This window comes from Trematomus bernacchii, unplaced genomic scaffold (assembly GCF_902827165.1).
Source record: "Trematomus bernacchii unplaced genomic scaffold, fTreBer1.1, whole genome shotgun sequence".
NCBI lineage: Eukaryota > Metazoa > Chordata > Actinopteri > Perciformes > Nototheniidae > Trematomus > Trematomus bernacchii.
Genome location: NW_022987828.1, coordinates 6,506,084 through 6,532,852, shown reverse-complemented (window position 1 = coordinate 6,532,852; position 26,769 = coordinate 6,506,084). Strand labels below are relative to the sequence as shown.

At 39.8% G+C, this 26,769-nt stretch overlaps 3 protein-coding genes across 5 annotated transcripts; 2 read left to right on the top strand and 1 right to left on the bottom strand.

Moving 5' to 3' along the window:
* The first annotated feature begins 379 nt into the window (after window positions 1–379).
* adam8a (ADAM metallopeptidase domain 8a) lies at window positions 380–10,417 on the top strand. Its single transcript, XM_034151849.1, has 25 exons — window positions 380–488; window positions 603–712; window positions 979–1,052; window positions 1,156–1,234; window positions 2,084–2,160; window positions 2,578–2,809; window positions 3,393–3,470; window positions 3,565–3,633; window positions 4,274–4,443; window positions 4,644–4,725; window positions 4,818–4,960; window positions 5,060–5,237; window positions 5,837–5,926; window positions 6,100–6,295; window positions 6,600–6,681; window positions 6,779–6,959; window positions 7,038–7,124; window positions 7,673–7,757; window positions 8,058–8,166; window positions 8,273–8,471; window positions 8,751–8,798; window positions 8,882–8,932; window positions 9,038–9,088; window positions 9,191–9,271; window positions 9,576–10,417. Exons 1-25 carry the CDS (start codon window positions 443–445, stop codon window positions 9,618–9,620), a joined length of 2,643 nt encoding a protein of 880 aa, XP_034007740.1. The 5' UTR covers window positions 380–442; the 3' UTR covers window positions 9,621–10,417.
* Window positions 10,418–10,508: 91 nt separating this feature from the next.
* spef1 (sperm flagellar 1) lies at window positions 10,509–14,564 on the top strand. 2 transcript variants are annotated; one of them, XM_034151907.1, is made up of 7 exons: window positions 10,509–10,699; window positions 10,868–10,979; window positions 11,714–11,861; window positions 12,021–12,066; window positions 13,470–13,554; window positions 13,642–13,747; window positions 14,394–14,564. In XM_034151907.1, exons 1-7 carry the CDS (start codon window positions 10,591–10,593, stop codon window positions 14,505–14,507), a joined length of 720 nt encoding a protein of 239 aa, XP_034007798.1. In that variant the 5' UTR covers window positions 10,509–10,590; the 3' UTR covers window positions 14,508–14,564. The 2 variants fall into 2 exon arrangements, with proteins under 2 accessions (XP_034007798.1, XP_034007797.1); XM_034151906.1 differs by having other exon boundaries at window positions 13,467–13,554.
* A 3,849-nt stretch (window positions 14,565–18,413) lies between these two features.
* Window positions 18,414–25,517, bottom strand: erlin1 (ER lipid raft associated 1). Of its 2 annotated transcripts, none has more exons than XM_034151897.1 (12): window positions 25,416–25,517; window positions 24,473–24,601; window positions 23,830–23,911; window positions 23,084–23,130; window positions 22,930–22,991; window positions 22,701–22,826; window positions 22,499–22,572; window positions 22,180–22,238; window positions 21,946–22,037; window positions 21,738–21,827; window positions 21,556–21,635; window positions 18,414–20,662 (listed from the first exon to the last, which is right to left on the bottom strand). In XM_034151897.1, exons 2-12 carry the CDS (start codon window positions 24,583–24,585, stop codon window positions 20,501–20,503), a joined length of 987 nt encoding a protein of 328 aa, XP_034007788.1. In that variant the 5' UTR covers window positions 24,586–24,601; window positions 25,416–25,517; the 3' UTR covers window positions 18,414–20,500. The 2 variants fall into 2 exon arrangements, with proteins under 2 accessions (XP_034007788.1, XP_034007787.1); XM_034151896.1 differs by having other exon boundaries at window positions 25,341–25,507.
* Window positions 25,518–26,769: the final 1,252 nt, after the last annotated feature.

Genomic DNA, 26,769 nt, shown 5'->3' with positions numbered 1-26,769 from the left:
TAAATATATGTGTAACTCTAACCTACTAGTGGTAAATGGGAAAATCAAATCCTGAGTGAAAGATACACTTAAAAATTCCCCATAGCCATTAGCCACGTAGAAACTTCAAAACCAAGGAGGGGAACTTTAAGGCTGAGCCGACTGTCTTTTTTTTTAACACACTGGAAAACTTCCACCCATTTCTAACCGATGTTCACACAGCTTAATTTCCGGCAAAAATCATGTCTGTAACCTAAACATTGGATCAGCACCTTACACAATTTATATAAATGTTGTAAAGAACAACGTTGGACTTTTGTAAATCTCGGATAGTGACTCATGTGGTTTGTCAACCTCAAATGGTAATTTTCAGGATATTACACAGCAGAGAGGGGCGGAGAGCTGAGAGCCTATTTCCCTCAGACTCCAGCTCACAATGACAGAGTCCGTCCGGTAGAGCAACATGCAATATTCTGGATATTTCATATGGATTTTCTTCTCCTCGTGGGGTACGACTTTTCTTTATTTTTTCTCTTTGCCATTCTTGCTTTTTCTTGTTTGTTTTTTCGTTGTTCTTTCTTGTTTTTTTGTCTCATTAAATAGCCTCTCCCTGGTACTTGCAGGAATAATAGCGGACAGCGTGAGGCATCTCCCTCATGTGATGAAGTACCAAACTGTGATACCTCAGAGAATAAAGGATTCATCTCTCAGTAATGAAGCTGCTAAACATCAGGTAACACTCACTCTACAGTTCAACTTTTGATATATATTTGTTAAGAAATTAAAACAATGTATAAAGTTTGAACACACGTTTTAAGAATGTATTAAAGTATCTTTTTCTCTCTGTGTGTGTGTGTGTGTGTGTGTGTGTGTGTGTGTGTGTGTGTGTGTGTGTGTGTGTGTGTGTGTGTGTGTGTGTGTGTGTGTGTGTGTGTGTGTGTGTGTGTGTGTGTGTGTGTGTGTGTGTGTGTGTGTGTGTGTGTGTGTGTGTGTGTGTAGACATACCCTGATGTGCTCCAGTACTCTTTGACGATAGCAGGGAAAAACTACACTTTGCATCTGGAAAAGAACAAGTGAGAAAAACTAAAATGTTGTTGGAAAAGTGTGTTTTTTCTGTATTTTTTCTTTATTGATGTGTAAATACTATTGCTATAAAAAAACCTCTGTACTTTTCAGAGATCTTGTCGGGGAAAACTTTTCTGTGACACACTATTCTGATCAAGGCACCCAAGTCACAACTACTCCAGATCTGAGGGTATGTTGCTTAAAACATTTTCACTACTATTTCACTATAAATTAATCCCTGTCATCATGCTTGCATTATGATGTGTTACATCAGAAACACATGCCTGTGCTTGTTAGCCTCAAATCAAAGCTGAGTACCAACCTAGTGTAGCACTTAGCCTGTTAATCAGACGTCCTTTTTTTCTCCACTCTATTCATTCTGTTGAAATCGTTGAATAAATTAAAATGTGGGCGATTCAGCGGTCTGAAACAAGGCTGGTGTAATACTACCAAAGATCTTTTTTTTACTCTACAGGCGTGAGACAGTTACGTGCAGGATATCCTGTGACACCTACTCTGCCAGTTTCAGTGTTTTTGTTTACGTTGACTTTCCTGATTTTTTGTTTTTTTTAGTTCTGTAAAACGCTGGTTTGGCTATATTGTTGAACTGTTAAATATAAGAAACAGGGTCCAAGAAAATGTAAAATGCAAGTATTCCTAACATTTTGGTTACAGTATTTCCCAAATATATTAAGCTAACTGTCCCCCACAAATTAGTACATTCATATCTAATTTTCTTCATCTATCAAGTTAGTGGCATTATATGAAAGACCTGCCAGTAACTTCTTATTTGGAAATGTCCGATGTCGTGATAAAAGGAAGTTTCCCAACTTCAAATGTCCTTTTTATAAGAGGTGACACAATCCACTGAAATACTTGAGTCCAATGTGGAAGAGGAATTGACGTATATGGTTAAGACATTTCACAAGACATTTCATCTGACCATGACACACATCGCACAATATCTTCTGCTTATGGAAAAAAAAGTGTGACTTAAATCTCTCCTCTTGTCTCTGACGAATAACTGCTGTCTGTTCAGGTTCACTGCTACTACCATGGGCACATAGTGGGAGTAGAGGACTCCTCTGCCAGTGTGGAACTATGCTCAGGAATAAAGTGAGTATTGCTGGATGTCATTTTTTTGTTATCTCTCATTAAAACAAACTTATCGTTTTTTGGAGTACTGTGCAAAACTTAATCGAGCCCATGATGATTTGACTTATCACAACAGTGTCCAATCAAAAGAGAGGATCAGTCCCTCATCGTCCATTTCTCCTATTACAAAGACCATTAAGACTGCACCGTGTAGCTCTGCATCTGTAACTCAATCAACAAAGGCCATGCAAAGCTGCCTTCTGTCTTGCTATAAAATACATGTCTATTAGTGTCAGTATCTGTGGAAACTTGAAAGCTTGATAAACAAACACATGTCTTGTAGTCAGTTGCACTGAGATCTGTTTGAGAATTAGAGATGCTGTAGAAAAAGAAAAACTGCTTTGTGAGTCTCTAAGAACTTCCTGCTCTGCACTACAGGGGGTTTGTGCGTCTCCAGGACCAAATGCATCTCATCGAACCTTTGGCCGGCGCCAAGGTGGGACAGCAGGATGACAGACAGAGCTCCCAGACTCACAGTGACGAGTGGCTTCATGCTGTCTACAACTACAAACACCTGAGGAGGAAGAGAAGCTCCTGTTCCCATGGAAACACAACCACTTTCTATGATCATGGAGCTCGTCCGTCTGGACTGTTCCAGCTCAGCAGCCTGGTAAAGACACACAGAGTACACACTTACAGAAATACTCCAGGGCTTGAAGCCGACATCTGATATCCAATATTTTGTGTATCGTTCTTACATTATGCAATTTTGAGGGGAAAAAGCATAACAAAAAAGCATTGACCATAAAATACTACTTAGCTATAGCTCTGTTAGTGTAATACTACTACAACACTCTTCTATTGATATTTTAAAAGTCTTACAATATGAGAAACAACACAAATATTTAGATGTATACAAAGTTGTTTGCACTCCACATTAACAATTAGTTGTTTACAACAAATTAAGACGCCAAAAGGAAATAACTATAGGGAAATTAAGTAAACATTGAAAAGAAGAAGAGATACAGAGACAATATTTGTTCATAAGAATCATTTTGTGTCATGCAGTACTTTTGCATCAGGATAATGAACACATTCCACAGTTTGAATATTTTTGTTTATATTATTTCCTAATTATTTATCAGTTTCGAGAGGTTCTTTACAAATAAACTAATTAAAATAAATTGTATTTATATAAAAAGCCTTCCGACTCTTTTAATGTTGTTAATATCATCCACCCTTTGTGCCTTCAGAGAAGCAGAGCCCAGACCAAAGACCGTTCAGGGAAACCCCGGATAGTGGAGCTGGTGGTGGTGGTCGACCACACGGAGGTTTGATATATTTCCTTTCTCTGACTGACCCTGTTATTGCAGATGTAGCCAAAGATAATGATCGTTTTACTAATAGAAAAATATTTTTTTTTAGTATAAGAAGTTTCGCAGTAAGAAGACCATTCAGGCTAGAGCGCTTGAAATAACAAACCATGTAGACAAGGTAAGTTTGTTTCTCTGTTGTCTATCACTATAAATGATTCAACCTTATCATGTTTTTGCTCTGTTAAACAAAAAGCACTGATCTGATTTAAATAAATGACCAGGGCCATTCTAAAGTAAACATTAGTATAAAAGCTTACTTCTTTTTAACTTTCTCTGACCTCGGACTAAGTACCCATCCAATTGTTCCAGCAATTATTTGTATTTATATTAGTAAAAGAAAAGACCTTCAACATCTTTATCACAATGCAGAACTGCCACGTTTCTGGACCCTTCATTTTCATTGTGTATTAAATACCAGAAGTCTGTCCTGATACTATGTGTTCCTCACTGACTGGAATCTGACCAATAATAGCAAAGGGATAGTTCTCTCTCTGTGAAAATCTAACTTTAACTGTGAATCTTCACACCAAAGCTGTTATGCTTCACACATTTCTCCCAATCCTCATTGCATACTCTGAAAGAGAAGTGCAAGCATCAGACAGCACTAGACCCAACAGGTGTTTCCTGGGACCAATGAGGCCTTTGGTTCTGTGATTTGTAGCAGTGCTTAATCTTTTGTGTTCTAAAATACTGTTCTGAACATTTCATTCACTTTTTGGTTGCGTTCCAGTTGGTGCTAACATGCTTCTGTGTTTCAGCTGTATCGCCCAGTGGGTGTCCGTGTGATGCTGGTGGCTCTGGATATCTGGTCATACAAAGATCAGATGGAGGTCAGCACTAACCCGGAGCATACACTCGCTCGCTTCCTCGAGTGGCGTCAGAGGAGCCTTCTGCCGAGGACCAAACACGACAACGCACAGTTCATCACGTAAGAATGAGCAGACTCTAAAATGATGGGTTTTTAATCCTCTTTTGATGTTAACACACATACACAGTAATGCTAACAGGAGAATTGAGTCCCTCCAAGGTTTCATGCTCTAGCTGCCAACTGAAAAGACAATGCCAAGATGATGTGTTGAGCTGTTAGAGCTGGCTGCCATCTAAACGTTTGTCCTGTTCTTCACTCAGAGGTGTGGATTTTGATGGCTCCACTGTGGGATTAGCCAACACCAACGCAATGTGCACCTCTAACTCTGGAGCTGTCAATGAGGTGATTCTACTACATTTCTGTGTAAAAATATAAAGAAAACGAATGGGAGTTGTGTGATGTTAATCTTGGTTTTTACTCTACTTCACACTCAGGACCATAACACCAACTCAATAGGAGTGGCCTCTACTATTGCCCATGAGATGGGTCACAACCTGGGCTTGTCCCATGATTCTGAAAACTGTGTATGCGGCTCTTTAACATCAAAAAAAGGCTGCATCATGTCCGAGAGTGTTGGGTAAGCTTGCTTGCAGATAAACTGCCTCAAATCCACCATTGTATAAACCCAAGTTAAAGCTTGTATTCACTTTTTTTTCTTGATCCTGCATCCCTTTAGCCTTGTGTATCCTGAGCAGTTCAGCAGCTGCAGTCAGCAGCAGCTCAGCAGGTTCTTGGAGGAGGTGAACCCTGCCTGTCTGCTGGATACTCCCTCTACTGAGCGCGTCTACGGAGGGCCAGTGTGTGGAAATGCCTTCCTGGAGCCGGGAGAGGAGTGTGACTGTGGCACTGCAGAGGTTTGTGCATGGCACGCTCAAATAGTGTATAAACCAGAGGTGTTGACTCGAATCACATAAGTCACACTACAGTCCCAAATGTAATGACTTCACACTTGTCTTGACAAAATAATAATAAAAACACTTAGGCTTTAACACTAATGACTTGTGACTTCAATTGGACTTGATACTTTTACCTGAGCCCAAAGATTAAATGTATGTTATTTCAAATATATTCAAGATTTCCCATCATTTCCTGATTAAACTTAAGTTAACTCTTATTAATTCCCAGGAAGTCAATACTTAATTCTCTTCAACTAATTTGACAGCATCTAATCTAGTTGAAGGAGACAATCATGACAAACTTTCACAAAAGTTACATTACTGCCAGTTTGAAAAAGAATGCCAAAGATAATTTGTTTAAGTACATACTCAAAATGAATTACAGTATGCAAAATGTGCTGTCGAAAATGTTATTAAAAATTGCATTGGGACTTGAATACAAAGATTTGAGACTTGCAAAACAATGACTTGGTCCCATTTCTAGGATACACACAATAACATAATCAAAGCACACAAAGTAGAATGTATCGTGATATTCTGTTTGTCTCACACTGAAGGAGTGCAAGAATCCCTGTTGCAATGCCACCACCTGCAGATTTAATGCAGGAGCCCAGTGTGCTCATGGAGAGTGCTGCCACAACTGCCAAGTAAGTAAAACTTACTATGCCCTCTATATTGTCGATGAGTGAAGTCCCACTGATACTTATTGTGTTACCATGTAGCTAGACACTGTGTGAGCCTGCCGTCTGGCTGCTTATGTGTGAGTGTTCTTATTTCAGTAGTCGGTACATCCCCATCTGTGTTTCTCTCCGCTCTGCAGCTGAAGCCGACAGGCAGCGTCTGCCGCGCGAAGACAGGAGACTGTGACCTGGCAGAGTACTGCACTGGCTTCTCTGCCACCTGTCCCACTGACGCATTCACCCAGAACGGTGGGTCCTGCAGCCGTGGAAGAGGATACTGCTACAATGGACAGTGCCCTTCACAGCAGGAACACTGCAGGAGACTTTGGGGGCCAGGTAAAAAACACCAGTGAAAAATAGTTTGTTCTAGTCTGTAGAAATACTCTGTAACAAGTTAAAGTGCAAGTATTATCCAATTTCAGAATACATGATTTATTGTTTTATTGAATTGCAACTAATGTGGCCACATAGCTGTAAGGGAGTTAAAAGTGCAGTAAAAGTTTAAAGCAGGAAGAAGTCGGGGAAAAAGTGTTGTTCCAGTATCTTCAGTCAATGTACTTAGTTGCTTTCTACAACTGGATATATAGAAAATTAAGACTCCTAGGTCTGCAGCTAACTTGTTTGTCATGATTCTGTTTAGATGCTAAAGTGGCTCCAGATGCTTGTTTCAACCAATACGGAAACTGCAGAAAGACGCTGTTCAGCCAGAGATGTTCAAGCCGGTATGTAATCAAAATCCAATCAGCACTATCAGAGTGTTTATTAACAGTGCGGTATTGTTGGTCTTTGGTATCAATGCTTTGTGGTTCTTGGTTACAGAGATCAATCCTGCGGGACACTTTTCTGCACCGGGGGCTGGGAGTTTCCAGTCACATCCAGGAAGTCCTTCCACAAAGTGGGAAATGGAGAAATATGCAACGAGGCAACTTTGAACCCTGAAGATAACTACCCTGCAGACCTGGGCATGGTGCCTGCTGGTACCAAGTGTGGCACTAACATGGTAGGAAAACTGTGTGCTGTGAGCATCCACCAAACCTCGGTGGACACCAGATGTTTTAACGGTGTCATCGTCTTTCAGGTGTGCTACAATCAACGGTGTCAAGACATTCCAAGCATAAAAGTGTACGGGACAAACGACTGCTCCGCCAAATGCAACAACCATGGGGTGAGAGATCTGCTGACCTCACAACACTTTGCAGCGCTGTTAAGCCAGGGTTAAATCAGATTACTAATTCAATGTAGTTAGTTAAATTCAAATGACATGCAGATAGATAAATTGCATACAAATGGGATACTTTTGGATTAACTCAACACCCACAAAAGGTTTCTTAAAAAAAATTCTAACCTTGCAAATGCAAATAATATGCAATTAGCATATTATGTATCTACAGATGGTGAAATGTGTTTACCCATACAAAACAGTACTTTCACAAAGTTGTGTTTTTAAATAAAAGGCCACCCTGAATGTCAGAAGTGCTTTGTATGAATGCACAAAGTTTCATTATTTCGAAAGGGCCGTATATTGAAGGAAAAAAAAGTTACATTATCAAGTAATCTTTGACAATGTAACTAGAATTTTCTTGAATTTAGTCTGGGACAATTATAGGTACTAATGTATTGTTATCTGATTGTGTAATCTTATTGAATCCTTGACTACCCAACCTTGTGTATAGCAATAATGGCAACTCTGACAGTGACTCTGATCTCCGGCAGGTTTGTAATCATGAGAGGAAGTGCCACTGTGACCCTGGATGGGCCCCGCCTTTCTGTGATGTGGAGCAGTCAGAACTCCCTCAAGGTATTGAACAAGTCTTCATGTACTTGACCTTTTAATGGCCATGCTTCACACACAGGGCTGTTTGTGTCTGGTATTCCTCTGCTCTGTTTTAACTGAGATTTATTACGTAAAATTCACTCTCAAACAATTGCGCTCTGTTCTGATGAACACTGTACTTAATGGAATTCCCCAGCCAGTCTGTGCAAATGAGGTAATGATGTTACAGTGCATTTGCTTCCTGGGTAATGACGTACTCTGTTACATGCTCATCCTTTAGCATAAAGCAATATTGTCACAATCAATGTGTGTTTGTGTGTGCAGAGGCAGGTCTGGTGGTGTTCATCGTGTTGGTGGTTGGCTTGCTCCTGCTGTCGGCCCTGGTTATTGCGAGTTTGATGTGCTACATCAAAAGAAGGCGACCTGCGAAGAGGTACAGAAAACATTTGGTTATTTTTTTCATTTAGTCTATTTTAGATTACTTTGTACAACACTGTGTATGTTGTTCATCTTTGATTTAAGCTTGTATTTCTTTATAGACGCCTCCAATCTACCTCTGGACAAACTAACCCGTTGTTTAAGACAAGCGGTTCACGAGGCAGCCCTCGCCTCGGGTCCACACACATCAGCCAGCCTACATTTGTGGAGTCTTCAGCCACTCAAGCCTGCAAACCTCTGTCCTCTGCTGCTGCCAGACCACATACTGGAGCGCTGAAACCCAGCAGAGCAGCTCCAGTGGTGAGCAACAACACTAGCACCAACACTGTTTGTGTTAGCTTCTAATTTAGACATGATATTTACATTGGTGGCATCTATGGTGTGCACCTTATACCATGTCATTGCAAACATGTGCTTGCTGAATCGTGCCTGAGCCACACACTGACAACCAATAAGATCCATGGATGCTAATGTAAATTATAAACAGGTGTACTGAAGCTACAAAAAACATTAAGGATTATGGTTGAAAAAGACAAATCAAGCTTTCGCCTCCACTCATCTCTCATTTTGTCCTTACAGCCACCTACCAAAGTGTCAGCTGTACCACAGCCATCACAGGTTCAACAGGTATTCAGATCTGTTTTGTCTTTATTAAATGTTGCAGTCTTTTTGTATTGTATTTTAACCAGTACATCAATGTGTTTCTTAAGGTTATGAGGGCCTTTATGCAGCCTGTTTCAAGCAAGCCAATCTACACTGAGGTAAGTTGCATTTTGAAAATGTGTAATTCCTTTTTAAGGACACTAATGGATTTTTAAAATAGTTTATTCATGTTTGTTTACGTGAATTGTCTTTTTGTTTCTCAGAATAAGCCACTTCCTCCATCCAGACCTCTGCCACCACTGGCATCTAAACCGGTAAGTGACATGACATTTTACTGAAAATCGTCATGTTTGCATTCACACCTTTAACTCTTCATGCCATCAGCACTTTTTTTAAATGTACATCTGCTCTCTAAGATCTCTAAGCCAAAGCCTCCGATGCCTCCAGTGAAGCCAAAGCCCTCTGCAGTCCGCTTTCCGCTGCCACACACTCAGCTGGTATGTATTTGAGTCAGCCACACTTTCCTAAATCTTCCAAATCCTGGCAGTTGGTATTCAGACATTACTAAAGTCATTCAAGGCATTCACGTTTATAAAGACGTCTGTGGTTTGGGGCATTTTACCAACATAGCAGTGTAATGAACAAGCAGTGACTCGGGGTTAGTGAGTCAGTGAGCATATTCACTTCTCTGGGCCACCGCTGAATAACTAAGAGGCGTGAAACAAAGAGAGAAAGACATCTTGACTTGTACTGAGAGAAGCTCATCAGCAGTATGTTTGTTAACACCATTTGTTTTTCTAGCTTGCAGGCAGAGCCGCCCTGATGCCCTCCAGCAGGCCCAGATGACAGAGGAATTATTCAGCCTGTAAACAATGAGATCCTCTGACAGAGGACACTTTTGTTGTCCCACCTAAGAAGGACCTAGAAATCCTTGAAGGAGACACATGTCTGTTTTTAAAGTGGAAACCAGATCCACAAAACACAAAGTGACAGAGCTTTTCTGTCAAGTATGGTCTGCCTGAGGATTACCACTGTCTGTGTGTTGCTTATGTAAGCCTTCAGTATGTTAATGATGACCTGAAGCCGTGATTGACAGACTCTACTTCTGTGCTTTATAAATGACAAATGGCTAAGCTGCCATGATGATGATTTTTTGTATTTTTTATTAAGGGAAATGTCTCTCTTGATCCTTGGATATGTGAACAATGTATGAGGCAATTGCACTTTTGATGCTGTAACTGTAGGCCCTATACCAATTCCCTCACATTGGTTTTGGTACTGCTTTTCTAAGAAATATTGTTGTAAAGGGATTTAAATTAAATAGATACAAATATGGCACCAACATGGGCACTTTACGGATTGTTTAATTAAGGATGAACCACAAAAGTTATAACTTTTCCTTGAAATTGTTTTGTACTAACCAGGGTACGCTTGACTTTGTGATACTGAATTATGACATGCCGCTGTTTTGTTTTATATGTTGACTTGATACAAGTTGATTGTAACTAGCAGTCTAGTCCTTGATTGATGCCAAATGATTGTGGGATTTCCTTTTGAACGTTCTTTTAAACCGTTCTTATTTATTAAAATCTTTTTTTTGTCAGTTTGATGAAGCTTACAATAAAGTGAATCGAAAGAATCAATGTTTTAAGTCATTTTTCTCCGTTCTTGTCATCCAGACAGTCGCCATAATCTGTGTTGCCATTGATTTAACTATCGGTAGCCTAGCAACGTTTTAAACAACCAGTTGTCGGGACAAGCTAGCAAGCTAGCTCAGTATACAAAGTGTCCAGAAACAGATGTCGTTTTAGGAAAAATGGAACGAAAACTGAACGAAGAGGAACTGCAAGATTTGTACGCATGGATAGACAAAATATCTCTGTCCCGGCCCAAGAGACACATCACAAGAGACTTCAGTGACGGAGGTAGTTATTCACTGAGCTCCGGCCTGGCTATCTCATAAGCAGGCAGGAGAAATACGACCGAGTATAAATTGTGTTTCAAAGTCTCCAGCTACTTGTTTACATTAACGCAGCTTATCAGCTCATATATATTATTATTTATGTACTGACTCTCTGGTGAACCCTCTGTAGTGATGGCTGCAGAGGTTGTCAAATATTTCTTCCCAAAGCTAATTGACCCGCACAACTACATCTCTGCAAACTCCACTCAGCAGAAGCTCGGTAACTGGAACCTTCTCAACAGGCAAGACACCAGACACCTTTATTTATCTGTGTGTTTGTTTATTCAAAGTGTTTGTTGGTTGTTGACGTGACATGGTATTTTAACTTCTCAAATCACTTTTAACTTCAGTTTATCTCCTAAATGCAGTAAGTGGTTAAGGATTGTGTTACATGGAGTTGTTTTATTAAGATTGAGCCAAATCCCAAAGTTGTCCTATGGGTTGACTGTCTCAAGCATCTTTTAATGAATTACATATTTCATAAACAAAAGAAAGTCATCAAAAATGTTGATACAGAGGCAGACATGAATTATTCAGTGTCTATTTTATGACAATATGTGTTTTCAGACATACTTCTAAAAGCATAGGAACTTCATTTATGTATGTCAATATTACTACACTAAAAAAGTTGATATCGATCTCTCTTAACACAGTAAGTGACTTTTGCTTTTCAATTATTCAAGCTTAACACTGAGACATAACTTTTGCTAAGCACTACCAAGGGTCTCGCTGCATCTGGTCGTGAGAACCAATCCAACCCACTCCCACTCATCCTCTCCCAGGCTGCCGATATGGCACAGCGCCAGATACAGATTTATGAGTCTTCACTGTAAACTAATTGTCCCCCATAGTGTTTTAATAATGCATCATCACTTTCAAACTGCTGTTCTTGATGTGACTGGTTTTGCAGATTGTGATTAGTTACTTTATTATTTGTATTAGAAACATGTGTTGTTGTATTTGTTTCTGTGGACAGGAAGGTATTTTCCAAGCTGAACTTCCACGTGCCTGAGGAGACAGTGAGGAAGATTGTACTGAGCACTTCAGGAGTAATAGAGCCAGTACTGAGCGCCCTCAGGCAGAAGATAGACAAGAAACTGGAGCAGACTACAGAGAATATACTGGTGTGTACTGTGTGTTTATGCATGTGTGCTAAGAGACATACATACTATAAGTCGTCCTGTTTGAATGCTTATTACAGAATAAAGGATTACTGTGGTCCTCTCTTTTCCATTGTAGCTGGAAAATAACCACATTTTGAACATGTCTTTCTTTTAAACCAGAATGTGGAATACTATGACACCAGAAACCAGGAGAAACTTAATACAGGTGGAGTAGTACATTTGTTTTACCATTTAAACAAATCCTGACAGCTTTTATTCCTTTACGCAAACTTTCTTCCACTCATTTATCAAACTTTTCTTTTGAATCACATGCCTTTTTTATATTTGACCTTGCATCAATATATCTGCAGAAGTTACAACAATAAGTTACTGTAATTGTAGAAAAATACAACACCCCCAAAATGATTATGTAAAGTTACTGTTACCTTGAATGCGTCAAGGAAACTCTGTTTTTCTGCATGCATGGTGAACAAAGACTTGAAGAAATGGAATAAATAATGAGTGTAAGTCAATAGGAGCAGATTATACTGTACAAGTTGTTGTTTTTTTATCTTTTGTTCACTGCGGAGACATTTCTTCAACATTCCGAGGTAACACAGAAGAAGAAGCGATCATTGGGTCATTGTGGGGGAGAAGTGTTCCTATAAGTCAGTGAAATAGGGAAATCAACTGGATTACAGAAACAAAGACTGCTGATTTAACATAAATGTGATGACTGAGTTTTGACCTAAGATTGATGATATTTCCCTCTGTTAGTGTCTCTTGTGGGCTGTATTAGCTGACACAGTGCACAGTCTGCAAGCATGACTGAAGCTCCACAGTATAAAATGTGCCTTTTTTAGCCCTAGATGGGAAGTTGGTATAACTTTAGACACATTTTAAAGGTGCTGTATGCTGACAAATACAAAAACGTAATACTTGAGACACACTGATGTTTTATTTTGTCTTAAGAGGATTGTTTAGTAGCTGCTGTGAAGGCCAAATCTGATCTGAAATCACGTTATTTCCAATATTTTCTTTACTTCCTGCCCTCTCTTTGCCCGTCTGCCCTGATATTATCAGCGATTGTGTCCTGCTAACTACTCAGTTCATTCTAATCTCCCCCCCAGATAACAGCGGCCGCACACAGACACAAACAGGCCTACATTTAACAGCATCACACAGGACTGATTAGAGAATGGCACGACCTTTAGGGAGTGAATCGGTGACGTGTCTTTCCTCCGTTTCCCACACCTCATCCGTCCCTGAAACAACCCTGTACAGCTGACCTCAGACCAGCACCTCCTCCCTGCTCTTTCCTCTTCCATCTACACCCCATCCGCTATCAGTCACACAGCTCAGGACCTCATATCAGCTCCCAACATCACCAGATGGCTTTTATCGCTGGCCTGAGCTCAGCACTGGAGGACTTAAAGGCCTCCTCATTTTTCTCTTTCTCCATCTTCTTATCTTACCATTCCTTTCCTCCTCCCTTTACCCTGCTTGTGTCTATACATGGATGAATGCTTTTAGCATTCATCCATGAAACTGCAGGTCTCAGTTGTTAGTCATCATTTTGTGTTCACATTATAGTGAGATGTTATATACTTACTTTGTTGTCATCAGAAGGTCCTCAGACTGAAGCAGAACGTGTGGCTGAGCCGGCACGAGATACCATGAAAAAAGATGAAAAGAGCAGAATAAAAAATGGCGGGTATGACTAAAAGTTACTTTATAATGTGTATTAAATTAATCAAAAGCAGGGTTTATAATAATAACTGTTTTGGTTTGTATTTTACAGTAAGCCACAGAACACAGCACAGTTTTACCCAGACATGGACCCTTCTGTACGGCTAATCCTGCAGGAAAAAGAGAAAGATGTCATGGCTTTGCAGGAGACTGTGGAGGTACACACACACACACACACACACACACACACACACACACACACACACACACACACACACACACACACACACACACACACACACACACACACACACACACACACACACACACACACACATGTGACTGACTGTCAGAACATCTGTGAACAAAATTGTCTTCCGTTTTGATGCACCCTAGGGTATAGCTGTGTCACACATTAATTATTGTTGCAGGTGTGTGTGTGTGTGTTTGTGTGTGTGTGTTAAACATATGTGTCACTGAGTCAGCTTCTGCTGAGCGGATATAACTTTTTTTTCATTTCTGCCTGTGGCCACATCAGCATGTTGAGAAAGAAAAATGACACAAAGGTGTTACATTTCCTTACAACTTTAGGAAGTTTTCATTATTGAGATAATTCACAGCTTCAGAAATAAAGCTTACGTAGTTTTAACCACATCCTTTTTGCAACTGTGTGTGTGTGTGTGTGTGTGTGTGTGTGTGTGTGTGTGTGTGTGTGTGTGTGTGTGTGTGTGTGTGTGTGTGTGTGTGTGTGTGTGTGTGTGTGTGTGTGTGTGTGTGTGTGTGTGTGTGTGTGTGTGTGTGTGTGTGTGTGTGTGTGTGTGTGTGTGTGTGTGTGTGTGTGTGTGTGTGTGTGTGTGTGTGTAGATCATGCAGATGAAAGTGAACAGGTTAGAGCATCTGGTGCACTTGAAGGACATGCGTATTGAAGACCTGATGCGGCATCTGGAGAAGTACAAAGCTAAAGGCAGTACTCAATGATACACACACATGTACACAGAGAATGTGTAATAGTAGCTCTGTGACTCTTTAACATCACCTCCAATAAACTCTTACTTTGTTAAAAACTTTAATCGTGGTTCATATACATATATACTACTCTGAGGTTATTACTCAAATGTATCACACTTGTGACTGTGAGACAGATGTGCTTTGTCTTAAAACGGTCTTGTTTTCCAAGTTGTATGGTGAAATGATGCTTCAAGAGATTTATCTAATTTGGCTTATTTTTAAGATTAAGATTTAGCAAGGGCAGTGCAACATCACTTTCTCTGTAAAATAATTATTTTTGCAGATATTGCATATTATGTCCTTGTGTATTATCTAATACGTTTCTCCGGTAAAAGGTTCATGATAATTATGATTGTTTAATACAGACAGTCGCTTTTTGTGTTGAAAGTGATGTGTTCAGTTGTCTTTGACCTGCTGTGCCTTCACACTGCCGACTGACCTCCAAGTGCTCAATACATAATTTAAACTTTCTCCAAATCCTCTGTTTGAACACGAGTAGAGAGGAGCAGACTACAAATTTGAAGTATTAAAATGAACCAGACAAAATGATAGGCAGTGTTAATATACACTGTGACTGTCACATATTACATCACTCATTTTCTATGCAACTCTTGTTCCTGTTTAAGTGTGAAGATGGACAAATATAGAATGCAGTTATTAATAACATCTTAATTTCCCCTGATTCAAGCATTAGTTTCAGACTAAACACACAATGAAGCTGACGGATGACCATATATAGTAATAAACTGACACAGATCACAGCCTGCAATCTGTCTATTGAAAGTTTACTTCCCTTTCTTGAAGGCCATGCCAGTAAATTGGGGTTGGGCGGGTTGCTCAATGTTGTCCGTCAAGTGTGTGTCTGTCGCTGTGTTGTCTTTGATGTTGCCCCCTCAGTTGGTGTGGAATAACAAGAGACAGGTTACCTGCTGAGCTGTATCTCCTCCAGCTGCCTGCTATGTTCCATCAGGTTGATCATCTATCACCATCTATCACCATTATCACGCTTATAGCAATATTACTGAAACTGTGCTGCTGATTACCTATACAAATAAAATAACACTGAGACAAAAATCACTTTTTTAATATTTATACTTACGTGAAACAAATACAGTACTAAATAAAGAACACAGCTCACTCGGTATCTTAGCTACATTGTGGGAGCTATAGGCTGTCTAACGTCCTCAAAGCATCTGCACACTCACTGCAAAAAACGTTTTTTATAGCTTTGGATCAGAAGTGAATGTCGCAGCAGTAAAGGTAAAACAAACATCCCCTGATAAGCCTTAATGCAGAAAACTTGTGTCAATCAGAGGAACTTGTGGGGCTAAGTATAAAGGGAATTGTAGTACTGGGTATGATATACTCCAAGTTAAAGTGTCTGAGAGGGTTACTGTGTATTCAGAGAAATACACTCATGTTGAATGTACTGATGTTTTTTTGTATTACATTAGCATTTAAAACATCCTTCATGACTCTAAACTTTGTGGTTAGGTGATGAACAAGTTGGCAAGCTAACTACTAGCACGCTAGCCAGCCAATACATGCTCCAGCTATTCATTCCAATCAGCTCCGAGCTTCTTCCTGTTTTGTCTCTCCTGGGCCATTTACTCCAGCTCTACGGTAGGTTCACACAAGTTCACTAATTCAAAAGACATGTTCTTTCGACTGTTGCAGACGGTCTTTAAAACCATCTGCAGATCTCTGTTTCGATCAGTTTATACTCCAATAGATTATGTTAAATAAAGGTGGATGACACACTGCTATTCAGCTACCGTCCTCCATTTCACCAGTTGACTTCACCCCTGCGAAATGTACCACGAAATTGACCAGTTTTACATGGTGTGAGTGTGACCAGGTCTTAACTCAAGGTAACCCTGAGGACATAATCAGAGTATTTTTCTCAGAACAAAGCCCTTTTTAGAACTACAAAATACAAATGTTTCACAGGCTGAGTATTACCCTCAAGGAGGAGTCCATTGACCTTTGTGTGTAAGATTGAGAATGGGCCCTCGGAAGACAAAGTGATAATTCGCAACAGGAGAATAAACGAGAAGAAAAACATCCAAACCTTTTCACATGACACTTATGAGACACAACATTCCATTTAGGGCCTATATTTTACAGCCGACTTATATAATAGCTACCAATTACATCTTGAAGGTCGCAGAAATGTACTGAGAAACGTGCTGAGAAATAACAACGCCAATGCTCTTTTAATGAGTGAGTGTATTGCACACACACAGGATAGGAATGTGAGATACACTGCGGAACAGAGCAGCTACTGATGATGGTGCTGACTCCAGCTGATGAATCACATTTATAGGCCTACACGTGAGAGACCACCGCACCCTTCTGTCTCCGGGGTGGGGGGGACAGATCCAGGGAGGAGTCGAGGGGAGGAGGTTCAAGCAGGATCTGAGGATCAGGGGCAAAAGGAAGGAAAAGAGAAGCGCTGGCTCATCCAAAGGAAGCAGCAAACGTGACCTTGACACCACTTCCTGTGAGGCGGGGGCTTAAAACTTGATGTGTGTGTGCACCCCCTGACATCAAATCAGACCACCCTTTAAAATGAACCCAGACATCCACAGTAAAGCCTCAGTTAGGTCAACAAGATGTGGATGAGTGAGGTTTATTTACTCACAAACATGTTTTAAGATCGTATTTCTCACTCATTTTGACATCAGGAAAAACCAGATGTGGTTTAGACTAAACACCCTCCCTCTGAAAGCAAGTACTGATGTTTTGGCTGTTCAAGGCCTGGAGGTCATAAGAGGAAGCCATCCCTCATGGTCATTCAGGCAGTGGTCACACACACTCACACACAACGCTGAGTGCTTCCTGGAAAGCCCTTGTGAGCAGCTGACTGGCCGTGCTGAGGACAGGACTTCAGGCTTTGAGTCAGCCTCTTGGGATAAACATTTTACAGACTTGACAAACACATTTCTGTTTTTGTAATGTTAGCAACTCATGATGTGGGTTAGAACAGAGAGTGTGATAGATTGTGTATGGTTATTCAGTAAATGTTCCTTCTGTCGCCAAAAGCACTCGTATATCTAAATAAGTCCCAAGCCAACACATGTACATTGTATTTCAAATGTTTTTGGACAAGAAATGCAGTAGAGTATAATGATAGTGTTTCATGGTGTCACATAGGATTTTGAACTTGTGATCATTTTTCACCCTTTATAAACAAGCGGAAAAAACTTCTACACCACAAATCTAGAAAACTTTTGTTTGGCCTACATTCAAAACCAAAGCCAAAAGCAAACCTTTCATTATCAGTTTAAGTGTCCTAAAAGCTATGGGAACTTTGGGTTTCACTGTCCTTTTCTTCAAATCCTTGTTTAGATTTGAATGTTAAGCACATTTATTCAAGTACAGTACCTAAGCATGATTTTAAATTCAACTATTATGTTGTCATGTTATATATCCTTTACCGGCTGCATCAGTAGTTAGAATACAATAATATATTATTAGAATACTTGTGGGCCTTATGAACAAGTACGTTTTCATACTGAGTATACTTTGATGCTCATACGTTTGTACTTTTACCTGAATGCCATGTTTAATGCAGAACTATTTCACTTGAGTATCTTTATACTGCCGTTTTAACTTAAATAAAAGATCTGAGTACTTTACCACCTGGTTTTTACACAACACTACCCTTAACATCTTATCACATGACTATCTTAATGAGCCCATAAGTTGGTGTTTATTCTTCCCTTTAACTTTATTAAACTGATCTTCTTTCTTTTGTCTTTCCATCCCCACGTGTCTCAGATATAAAGAGCATTCAGTATCCATGGAGTTAGCTCTCCCCCTGCTGGTGTACATCTGTACTACATCCTGTCCACACACAAAGCAGCACAGTTGGAGAAGAGAGGTACCAAAATAGGTTTTATTTTACATAAGAACATTGTCAAAACTTGAAAACATTTTTGCATATAAATCTTTTAAAACAAGGAGATAATGTTGAATTTTCACAGACCGTACAAAATAGACGGGAAAAAAAATCATTTTCATGAGTGATTAATTCCCCTCTTTTGCATTTCTATTTGAACCCACCACCAAAGCAAACGCAGAAAGAAGCCTTTCGTGCCATTCGTAGGTCAAGTAAACATCACGACATGTTGTGAACACCTGAAGCGCCCACTGCTAGTTCTGTCTCCACAGAGTCTATGATGAGGCCGCAGCTCTTTATGTACATCCAAGATCTTAAGAGGTCTCACAGTTAAGTTAAAAGGAGCTTTATAGTATATAAGAATCACTTAATCGTAAGTCTAGGCTAACCCATCAATATTTAAGGCTTGCATTCTGATAGTGGAAGAATTATGTAGTAGAGCTGAACAAAATCCACAAGCTTAAACAGATAATTAAAACTAGCACCAACTTGCATCTTATTTAAGCCACAGCTTCATCAACATTAACCAAAGCTTGTTATTGTGTAGTACTGGAACTCATATCATACAAAACTGATGAGAAGTGTAATTCATTTCTACCTAAGTTAATACTGTAATCAGGAGCTGTGTATTATCTTCTTTAGCAAAGAATGAATACACTTTGCATTCTATCAATTCTTGGATTGCAGGAAAATATAAACATTGATATTGGAAGTTAGCCATTGTCTTATTCTCTTCTGTTTTTTTCAAGACCTTATTTGCACCGACTACGAATAGACGGTACAATAAAATGATGGTGGACTCAAAATGACACCTTTAATGTGGATAACCAAAGCTTTGATTATCCAACTGGTGTCACCAGAGTCCAATTTTTAATTTTTTAATTTTCAGCAACATTGAGCAACTGTTTCAACAAAATAAAAGTCAATTTCCTGAGAATTTACATTTCACCACATCTGAATAAGCTGCATAACAAGAGTTGGCTGACAATTGCAGGCGCTAATAATCATCTGAATCAAGCCACTACACATTTCCACATGCATGGATGGCCCTAATAATCAAAACCAGACGTAGGAAAGAAAGATGTGCTGACATCTCAACGAGGAATACAAATCCGGACTCCACCCTGTGGCACTATAAATCAAATGCTTTATTGGTTCACTCTAATATCAGTTACCTTATTTTCTATGGGTTTAAATTAGCTTTAAGAGGACTATCCTTTAGCTCACAGTTAATGCCACAGCAGGTTCATCTCAAGTCTTTCTGAAGAGGCTGCACTCAACCACATCTAATAACAGCAAACGACCACCAAGCTACTACATTACTACTAATCTGACACCACAGTTTATTAACTATATAAACACACAATACCCCTCCACCTTTAAAGACTTGAGTATCCGTAAAGTTCTATTTGAAATCAGGGGAAAGTATAACAAAGTCAGGCCACTTTTTCTACAACGCTATTGTTTGAAATAATCTCAGTTTTCATGTCTGTAGGATTTCAGCCAAATGGAACGGTTAGATATGAAGTGGGATTAAACAGACCTCACACTGACTCATGTTGAGAGAGAAGAGCCCACGAGTGATTTAGTGTAAGAGAAGATTGCCTCCTCACACCACACTTACACAAACCATACAGCATTTAATTAATTAGTGTCACCTGTTAGATTCCAGTCCTACTCAACCAGAAATGAATCCTCCAAAATCATTTATCACAAATCTCTCCTCTTGCATACAACACATGAAAAGGATGCAGATCTAACAGCCGAGTTAAACACTGCACTGATTGCAAGCACATGTAAATCAGGGCGACTACTTGCTGTCGCTCTCTCAAGCAGAAGCATTAAGTATGCTGTTAATTTTTCACTATGGCATCATTCTCCTTCCTAAAACTTGCCCTCCAAAAAGATTAGAAGGTTAAAAAAAAAAAGTTCCCTTTTTCTCGCATTATTTTTGCTCTCACTCCTGCTTGTCATCAATCTATCTCACTCTTTCTTTGCCATTTAGTGCCTTATTATTCACCAAACCAGCTGCAAAGCTTTCCCTCCCGTCATCTGGAGTTCAGTGCTCCGTCTGAGCGTTGTGGGGGGGACGCGCTGACTTAGGGGGGCTGTCGGCTCCCTCTACAAACATGTTGGGGATGTCCTGGCCGAAGTAGATCTTACTGTTAGCGGCTATGGATTGGTACTTCATCAGCTCCAGGTACTCCGGGGTTAACTTCACCTGTGTAGACGCAGAAGAAACACAACGATATGTAATAGGACTAGGGTTAGGGTTAGGTCATGATCACTTCTGGTATGAATCTAAATGTGACATGATGATTTACAGCATGGCTAAAGCAAATGTAACATTGCAGATGGCTCGCCTGTGGAGCATTTGGTTCTAAAACAAAAAGGGGCGAATTCAGGAGTGTGGAGGTGGTTGATAGCATCAACATTCAGAGGGAAGAGCTGAGGCGCTACAGCACACAACAGGAGCACTCCAACATATGAAATACACTGAGCTTAACAGCAGTTTCTTCAGGGTCCATTCAGCTCAGGGGACAATGATTCATCTTTTGCAATCAATCAGAGCAGCCTCTCGTAATGTTGCAAAAAAAGAAAACAGTTTGGAAATTATACTTCCCCCGCTAAATGACCCTTTTCGTTTCAATTACTTACCCCTGTTACCACGGTTCTTGAGGAAAAAATATGTTTTTCAGAGAGCTGGGCTCCGAGCACAAATGAAATCAAAATAGCATTGTGCTGTGGCAAAGAGCTAATCAAATACCAAAGGGCTGTTTGTGTCAAATGATTCCTTTAAGTTAGGAAAAGTGGTTGAACAGTTACAGCACAGGCCGGTAGAGATGTGGGAGAAGAAAGTAAAACACCTTTGAAACAGTTTGAGCATCACCAGCTGCACACATGTAACCAAATACATCTATTCAAGTTTCAGTATCGGTGGGCCCAATTTGCATAAATGATGCATTAAATGATGCATTACATGATGCTTTAAACGGAATCATTCCAGAGCAACTTTGCCTCAACCACAACACAACGAGAGAATAGTAGATATATTGTTATATAAAAATCCATTAGATGTATTTGTATGAAATGATGCCAACAGCGTCTCTTTACCCTGTTTGATTCAGCAAACTTGGCAGCAGTGTAATATTCTGCATCAGCTCGAGCCCTCTCCCTGGCCAAGAAGGCAGAATCTGAAACAAAGACAGTGTTGTTGAAGATAGACACATGACAGAGCTGCTCACAGGAACACACACATCACCTGACAGGAGAGAAGTAAAAGCAGGGAGGCTGACCCTCGATTTCAGAGATCTTCTTCTCCGTCTCTTTCTCCATCACTTTCTGCTGGAACTGGATCTCTGCTACCAGAGCCACTTTCTGAGCCTCTGTGTGACGGAGAGACATGCGAGCGTTAACAGATGTAACTTTAGGAGCAACTCAAATTTTAAAATGCAAATGAAGAGCCTTGCTGGCTGATTTACAGTAAAGAAACATCACATTTACCAATAATGGCCCTCTTCCGTTCGGTCTCGGCCTCCTTTTCCACCACCCTCTGAGTCTGTGCTGTTATCATCAGACGGGTCTTCTCTGCCTCCCTGTGCACATACACACAAACAGGTTTTTGCAAATATTTTTTTCTTTCCGTGTGGTCTTACTTGAACTGAGTGGGTGGGGAACAGGCGAGAAATTGAAACATGCACTAAGACTGCGCTAGTGAGTAGAGATGTACACACTCACATGAGTTCAAAGTTCCTCCTGATAGATTCAGGGATCTTTGGCTTGGTAACACGAACTGCCTTCATCAGGAGGTTGAGACGGTGCATAGGAAAGAAAAGAAAAAAAATAGTTCACTTTCAAATCAATCTGCAAATGCATAAAAATATCACATAAATTGAGATAACATTTGTATTGTGCTTCATTTTAGTCTTGTGTTGATAATCAAGCGAACCCCTTTCATTTACAAAGGTGGACTTTGGTCCCTCCCTAAAATAGAATAGAATAGAATCCCAATGTATGTAGTGTGCCACTCAAGGTATGATTGCATGCATTTGAATACCTGAATTGTAAGTCCAGGTCCCATAATAGTAAGTTCTTTCTGCAAAGCAACCTTCAGGTTCTCATCTATGATGTCTGAAAAACAAAAAACAGCAGCTGTTTGAATACTTAACGTCCTTGGTATCACATTTTAGGAATGAACACAAAGCACGGGTTGCACTCCTATGTATTGCATCACAATGAAACAACAGCAGCAGACTCACCAAACAGCTCGATGTAGACTTCCTGTAATGTGTGCACACTGCAGAACTGGTTGAGTTCATGGTGAATTTTGTTGAAAATTAGAGTTTTGTCATAATCTGCCGTGTAGTTCCTCACAATTTCCACCACTGCAAACAAATGAACAAATGCAACAGTTGTTTAATGTCGAGCAGCTGGCACAGGTAATGTTTCAACCAAATGAGGAACTTTTGCAATAAGAACGTGTTGTACCTGCTGAGGGGACGAGCATGTTCACAACTTCTATTCTGTCGAAATAGATCATCACACCACCGCTGTGAGGGAAATTAAAATGTGTTAGACACATAATCGTCTTCACGAATGAGTGATCAATTTCTAACAGCTTCATCAATAAGCTCGGCTTTACCTTGTTCCACAAGGCACGTTCTTGATCTCGTCAGTTTGAAGAGTAGTCTGAAACGCACAACAAAAATCAATGAGAATCAAAGCATTGGATCACACATGTTCTGAGATTATTCTCCTTCTACGTGGATCCTTTTATGTTTCTGGACATTTTCAAGGTTATATTTGCCTAAAATAATACTACATAAAGTGCATGTTTGTTCTAAGTTAACCAAAGACAATATGCACATTATACACACAAGTGACACATTAACTTTAACTTGTTAATCGTGAAAGTTCATAACTAACCTTGTGAAATAGGATGCTTAACAAAATAATGTTTATTCAAAGACAATTCAAATGGGTCATGCATTGTTGATCGACCTCTGAGCATGAGATGCAGTAGAGAGATAGTCAGTGGACCTTGACTAAAGATTGTTTTTATAGTATTTTATTATTGATGTTCAGCCAATAACGAAGTGAAAAAAAAAGATTTGCTTTCATATTTCTGGAATTTCATTTTTCATGTCAACAAATGCTGATAACAGATTTATATGATATTCAATGTAATTTAGAGTTAAAGGTCGAATAAAAAATAGAGTGACTGCAGTCATGGGTGAATTGCAACTGTTTGCCTACTGCTGCTGATTTATTTATAGAAGATCTCTTTCTGGATTTCATGCATCAGCCAACGCCTTCTAGTTGAATCTTACATTGCACAAGGCTATGCTAACTCAGCTAACAGGTTTCAGGGCTGAATGGCACGTTTACCTGCACTGATCTGAAGGTGGTGATGAAAGGCATCATAATGTGATATCCTGGACCGTTGGGAGTTGTCAGCAAAGCTCCACCCCTAAAACAAATACAAACAAATGATTTGGCCATCTCAACATCAGATTATATTTAAACAAAGGTGGAAAAAGAGACAGACTGAAACGTTTATTCAGGTGTAACAGTCATTTAAGAGGTTGTAGTTATGCATGTTATATCATTGCTTTACGTCACAGGGTGTTTCTGGTATTCGGTCTATACAATGACCACTCTCAACAGTTAAATACCTCCTATATGTTTTATTTCATAGTTGTGAAGTTCTATTCAGTTTAATTTCCGTGCAGGGACCAGCGAGTGGGATCAGTGTGTGTTAATAAATTTAATTAATTTGTAGAAACTCAGAAAACTGTAAGAACATGCTCCCATTTGGACTTAACCTTTCTGGAGAGTGTGGCAATGGCCTCTCTTTTTTTCTCTTTGTGCAAACAGGTTTGGAGCATGCAAACTCAGTGTCTACGGTTATATTTCCATATCAAAGCAATATTTACATGCATCATATTATCTTACAAACAAATACCTTTCGTATTCTTAGTACATATTTGTAATTACTTTCAGGCACAGATACAATACTACGGTTCTATACCTGTAGTACACAGCGAGGTGTCCTTCTTCTATCTTGTGAATAGAGGAGTGCAGCATGATGGCCATCACTCCAGCTATTGCTCCAAATATTGCCCCTACGTGCGGCATCGTCATCCTTGCTAGAACTCACCTACAGGGAGAGGAAAAAAAGCATAAATATACAGAATATTTATACAACAATTAATACTCAGGGGACCAATAAGCCAAAGACCCAATAATGTCAGTAGCAGTGCAAACCGCAGTAACCTGCGTCACATAGCTTGCATACTGTATTTGGCTGTTAGTTATCAACACCAGACTGAGTTTGAAAAAGGGAGATGTGCACCCAGGCTAACACAGGTTCAAATGCGTTACTTGAACGCAACCCAGTCATTTAAAGTACTTTATTTAACATATAAACGCTTCTGCAGTAAGTTTATGCTTCATGCGTATGTGACAGCGAGGTTTAACCCCAACGTGACTGCTTTAATAGTTAGTATGTTACATTCTTAGTTACTCAACTAATAGAAAGAACAATTCACAAGCAACGTTTGGCAGAATATGTTGAACCACTAACGTTAATGCTAAGGTACACCATTAGCTGGCGTGTAGAATAAACATATTGCAGGAAACTAGCGAGTCATCTCTCTGTCAAAATATGAAGCAATGTTTCCTTTTATAAAACCAACAAACTGAACCGAGGATTTTGGTTCAGAGTTAGTTACAGCAAAGGCTGACACAATTCGCTCGGTAACGTTAACCTTGCTAATGTTAGCTCGTTAAGCTAGCTAGCTCTCTGTATCGGGTTGGGTTTGGAAGTCAGCAACTCCGTCAGTACTGTTAGCTTATTGCTAACATTGCTATGCTGTAAAGCGTATGAGTTAACTTACCTGGTACAAAGCTTGAATTAAACTACGAACATCTACGCGTAAGAGTAAATGGCTTGTTATGATAAATAAGATTACCACTGTAACGACGCGTATCCTTTTCTGGTCTTATCATGCACCGTCCCCCACAGCCCGCCTCCCGCAGGTTTAGCTCTCGTTTTTACTTGTTACATTATGTTGCGTTCAGGGCCTGTCGGAAACATTATCGTTATTATTGCTCTACTTGTTAAAACTGGTGAAACAAAATTAAATGTCAAAAACGTCAAATAAAAAACATTCGTCATTAAATAAAATTGAAAAACTGTTCCAAGAGATTAAATCCTGCTTTCAGTTTTTTAACATGTATATAATTGAAACAAATATGAGGGATTAAATTAAACATACATAGTAATGTAATACTACACAATGGAGAATATTCCCTGTCTCAACGTTCTTATTATACATCCATGTCTCAACCCCTTTATTTATACATTTATAGCATAAACGTTAAACGTTCTTAACTACAACATTGAGGGAATAAATATGGAAAAGGAGAGAAAACGCCAAAAAAAAGACTTACTACATATCAAATATCAAATATCCTATTTTGCATATTACAATTGAAAAAGTAAGGCAGACTGCCACGTGCAGCGCCTCATTTGGATGTGTCTGACGCTTGGAGCTTAACTTCCCTACGTTTCTCCTACAAATGGGCCTTGAGCTTGTTTGGAGGTTTCTAGCAGGGGAGCGCAGCTACTGGTACACCGAAGGATGGTCATCATCCGCCGGGGGAACCGTCCTCTTCCACCGAGCGCGGGGCTTCGGGAGGGACACACATGGAGCGGTGAGGGAGGAAGGGGACACCCGCCTAGCCAGCCAGATCAGCCGAATAAACCCTAGCGATCAATGGGGTGACAGATGTCGCAGCCAGATCGCCCTCACATCCAAAGAGAGTAAAGGGGGCGTGGTGTATATATAAGGGAGTAAGCTACAACCGTTTACTGTCATGGTGTCAACGAATATATTGTTCCTCGCTCCTCGACATGTATATAGTGTTCATGTTATGCGTATGAAGCGTGAAAGACGTAACATATGTGAAGGTTATAGTAGAGGCGGAAAGTCGTCTTCAAATGCGACCAGCGAGTCGATTTCCCATGTTTAACGAGAATATGTAAAACAGGGACACTCTATTGGCTAAAACCAACCAATCACTGTCTTCAGATGTATCGCCATTTACACACTCTTTACCCAAGTCTCTCCTACTGCCGCTGTTGCTCTGAGGCTAATAATTCACATTTAAAGATTATAAATATTGTAGTGTATTACTATTTCAGTGCATGGTGTGATAATATGTTGAGGCACTATTTACTTATGTATTCACTGAAATGTAAAATGACTGGTTTGCAGAGCCATGTTTTAGGTGTAGAGATTAAACTATACTGGGTTTTATAAT

Excerpts from the sequence above, each read along its gene's own strand:
- adam8a (XM_034151849.1), top strand. The coding sequence starts at position 443 with ATGCAATATTCTGGATATTTCATATGGATTTTCTTCTCCTCGTGGG. Across the intron at positions 4,961-5,059 it reads ATCATGTCCGAGAGTGTTGG|CCTTGTGTATCCTGAGCAGT; the intron begins GTAAGCTTGCTT and ends GCATCCCTTTAG. Across the intron at positions 7,125-7,672 it reads CCAAATGCAACAACCATGGG|GTTTGTAATCATGAGAGGAA; the intron begins GTGAGAGATCTG and ends GATCTCCGGCAG.
- spef1 (XM_034151906.1), top strand. The coding sequence starts at position 10,591 with ATGGAACGAAAACTGAACGAAGAGGAACTGCAAGATTTGTACGCATGG. Across the intron at positions 13,555-13,641 it reads AGCAGAATAAAAAATGGCGG|TAAGCCACAGAACACAGCAC; the intron begins GTATGACTAAAA and ends TGTATTTTACAG. Across the intron at positions 13,748-14,393 it reads CTTTGCAGGAGACTGTGGAG|ATCATGCAGATGAAAGTGAA; the intron begins GTACACACACAC and ends GTGTGTGTGTAG.
- erlin1 (XM_034151897.1), bottom strand. The coding sequence starts at position 24,585 with ATGACGATGCCGCACGTAGGGGCAATATTTGGAGCAATAGCTGGAGTG. Across the intron at positions 22,827-22,929 it reads CATGCTCGTCCCCTCAGCAG|TGGTGGAAATTGTGAGGAAC; the intron begins GTACAACACGTT and ends ATTTGTTTGCAG. Across the intron at positions 21,828-21,945 it reads ACGGAAGAGGGCCATTATTG|AGGCTCAGAAAGTGGCTCTG; the intron begins GTAAATGTGATG and ends TCCGTCACACAG.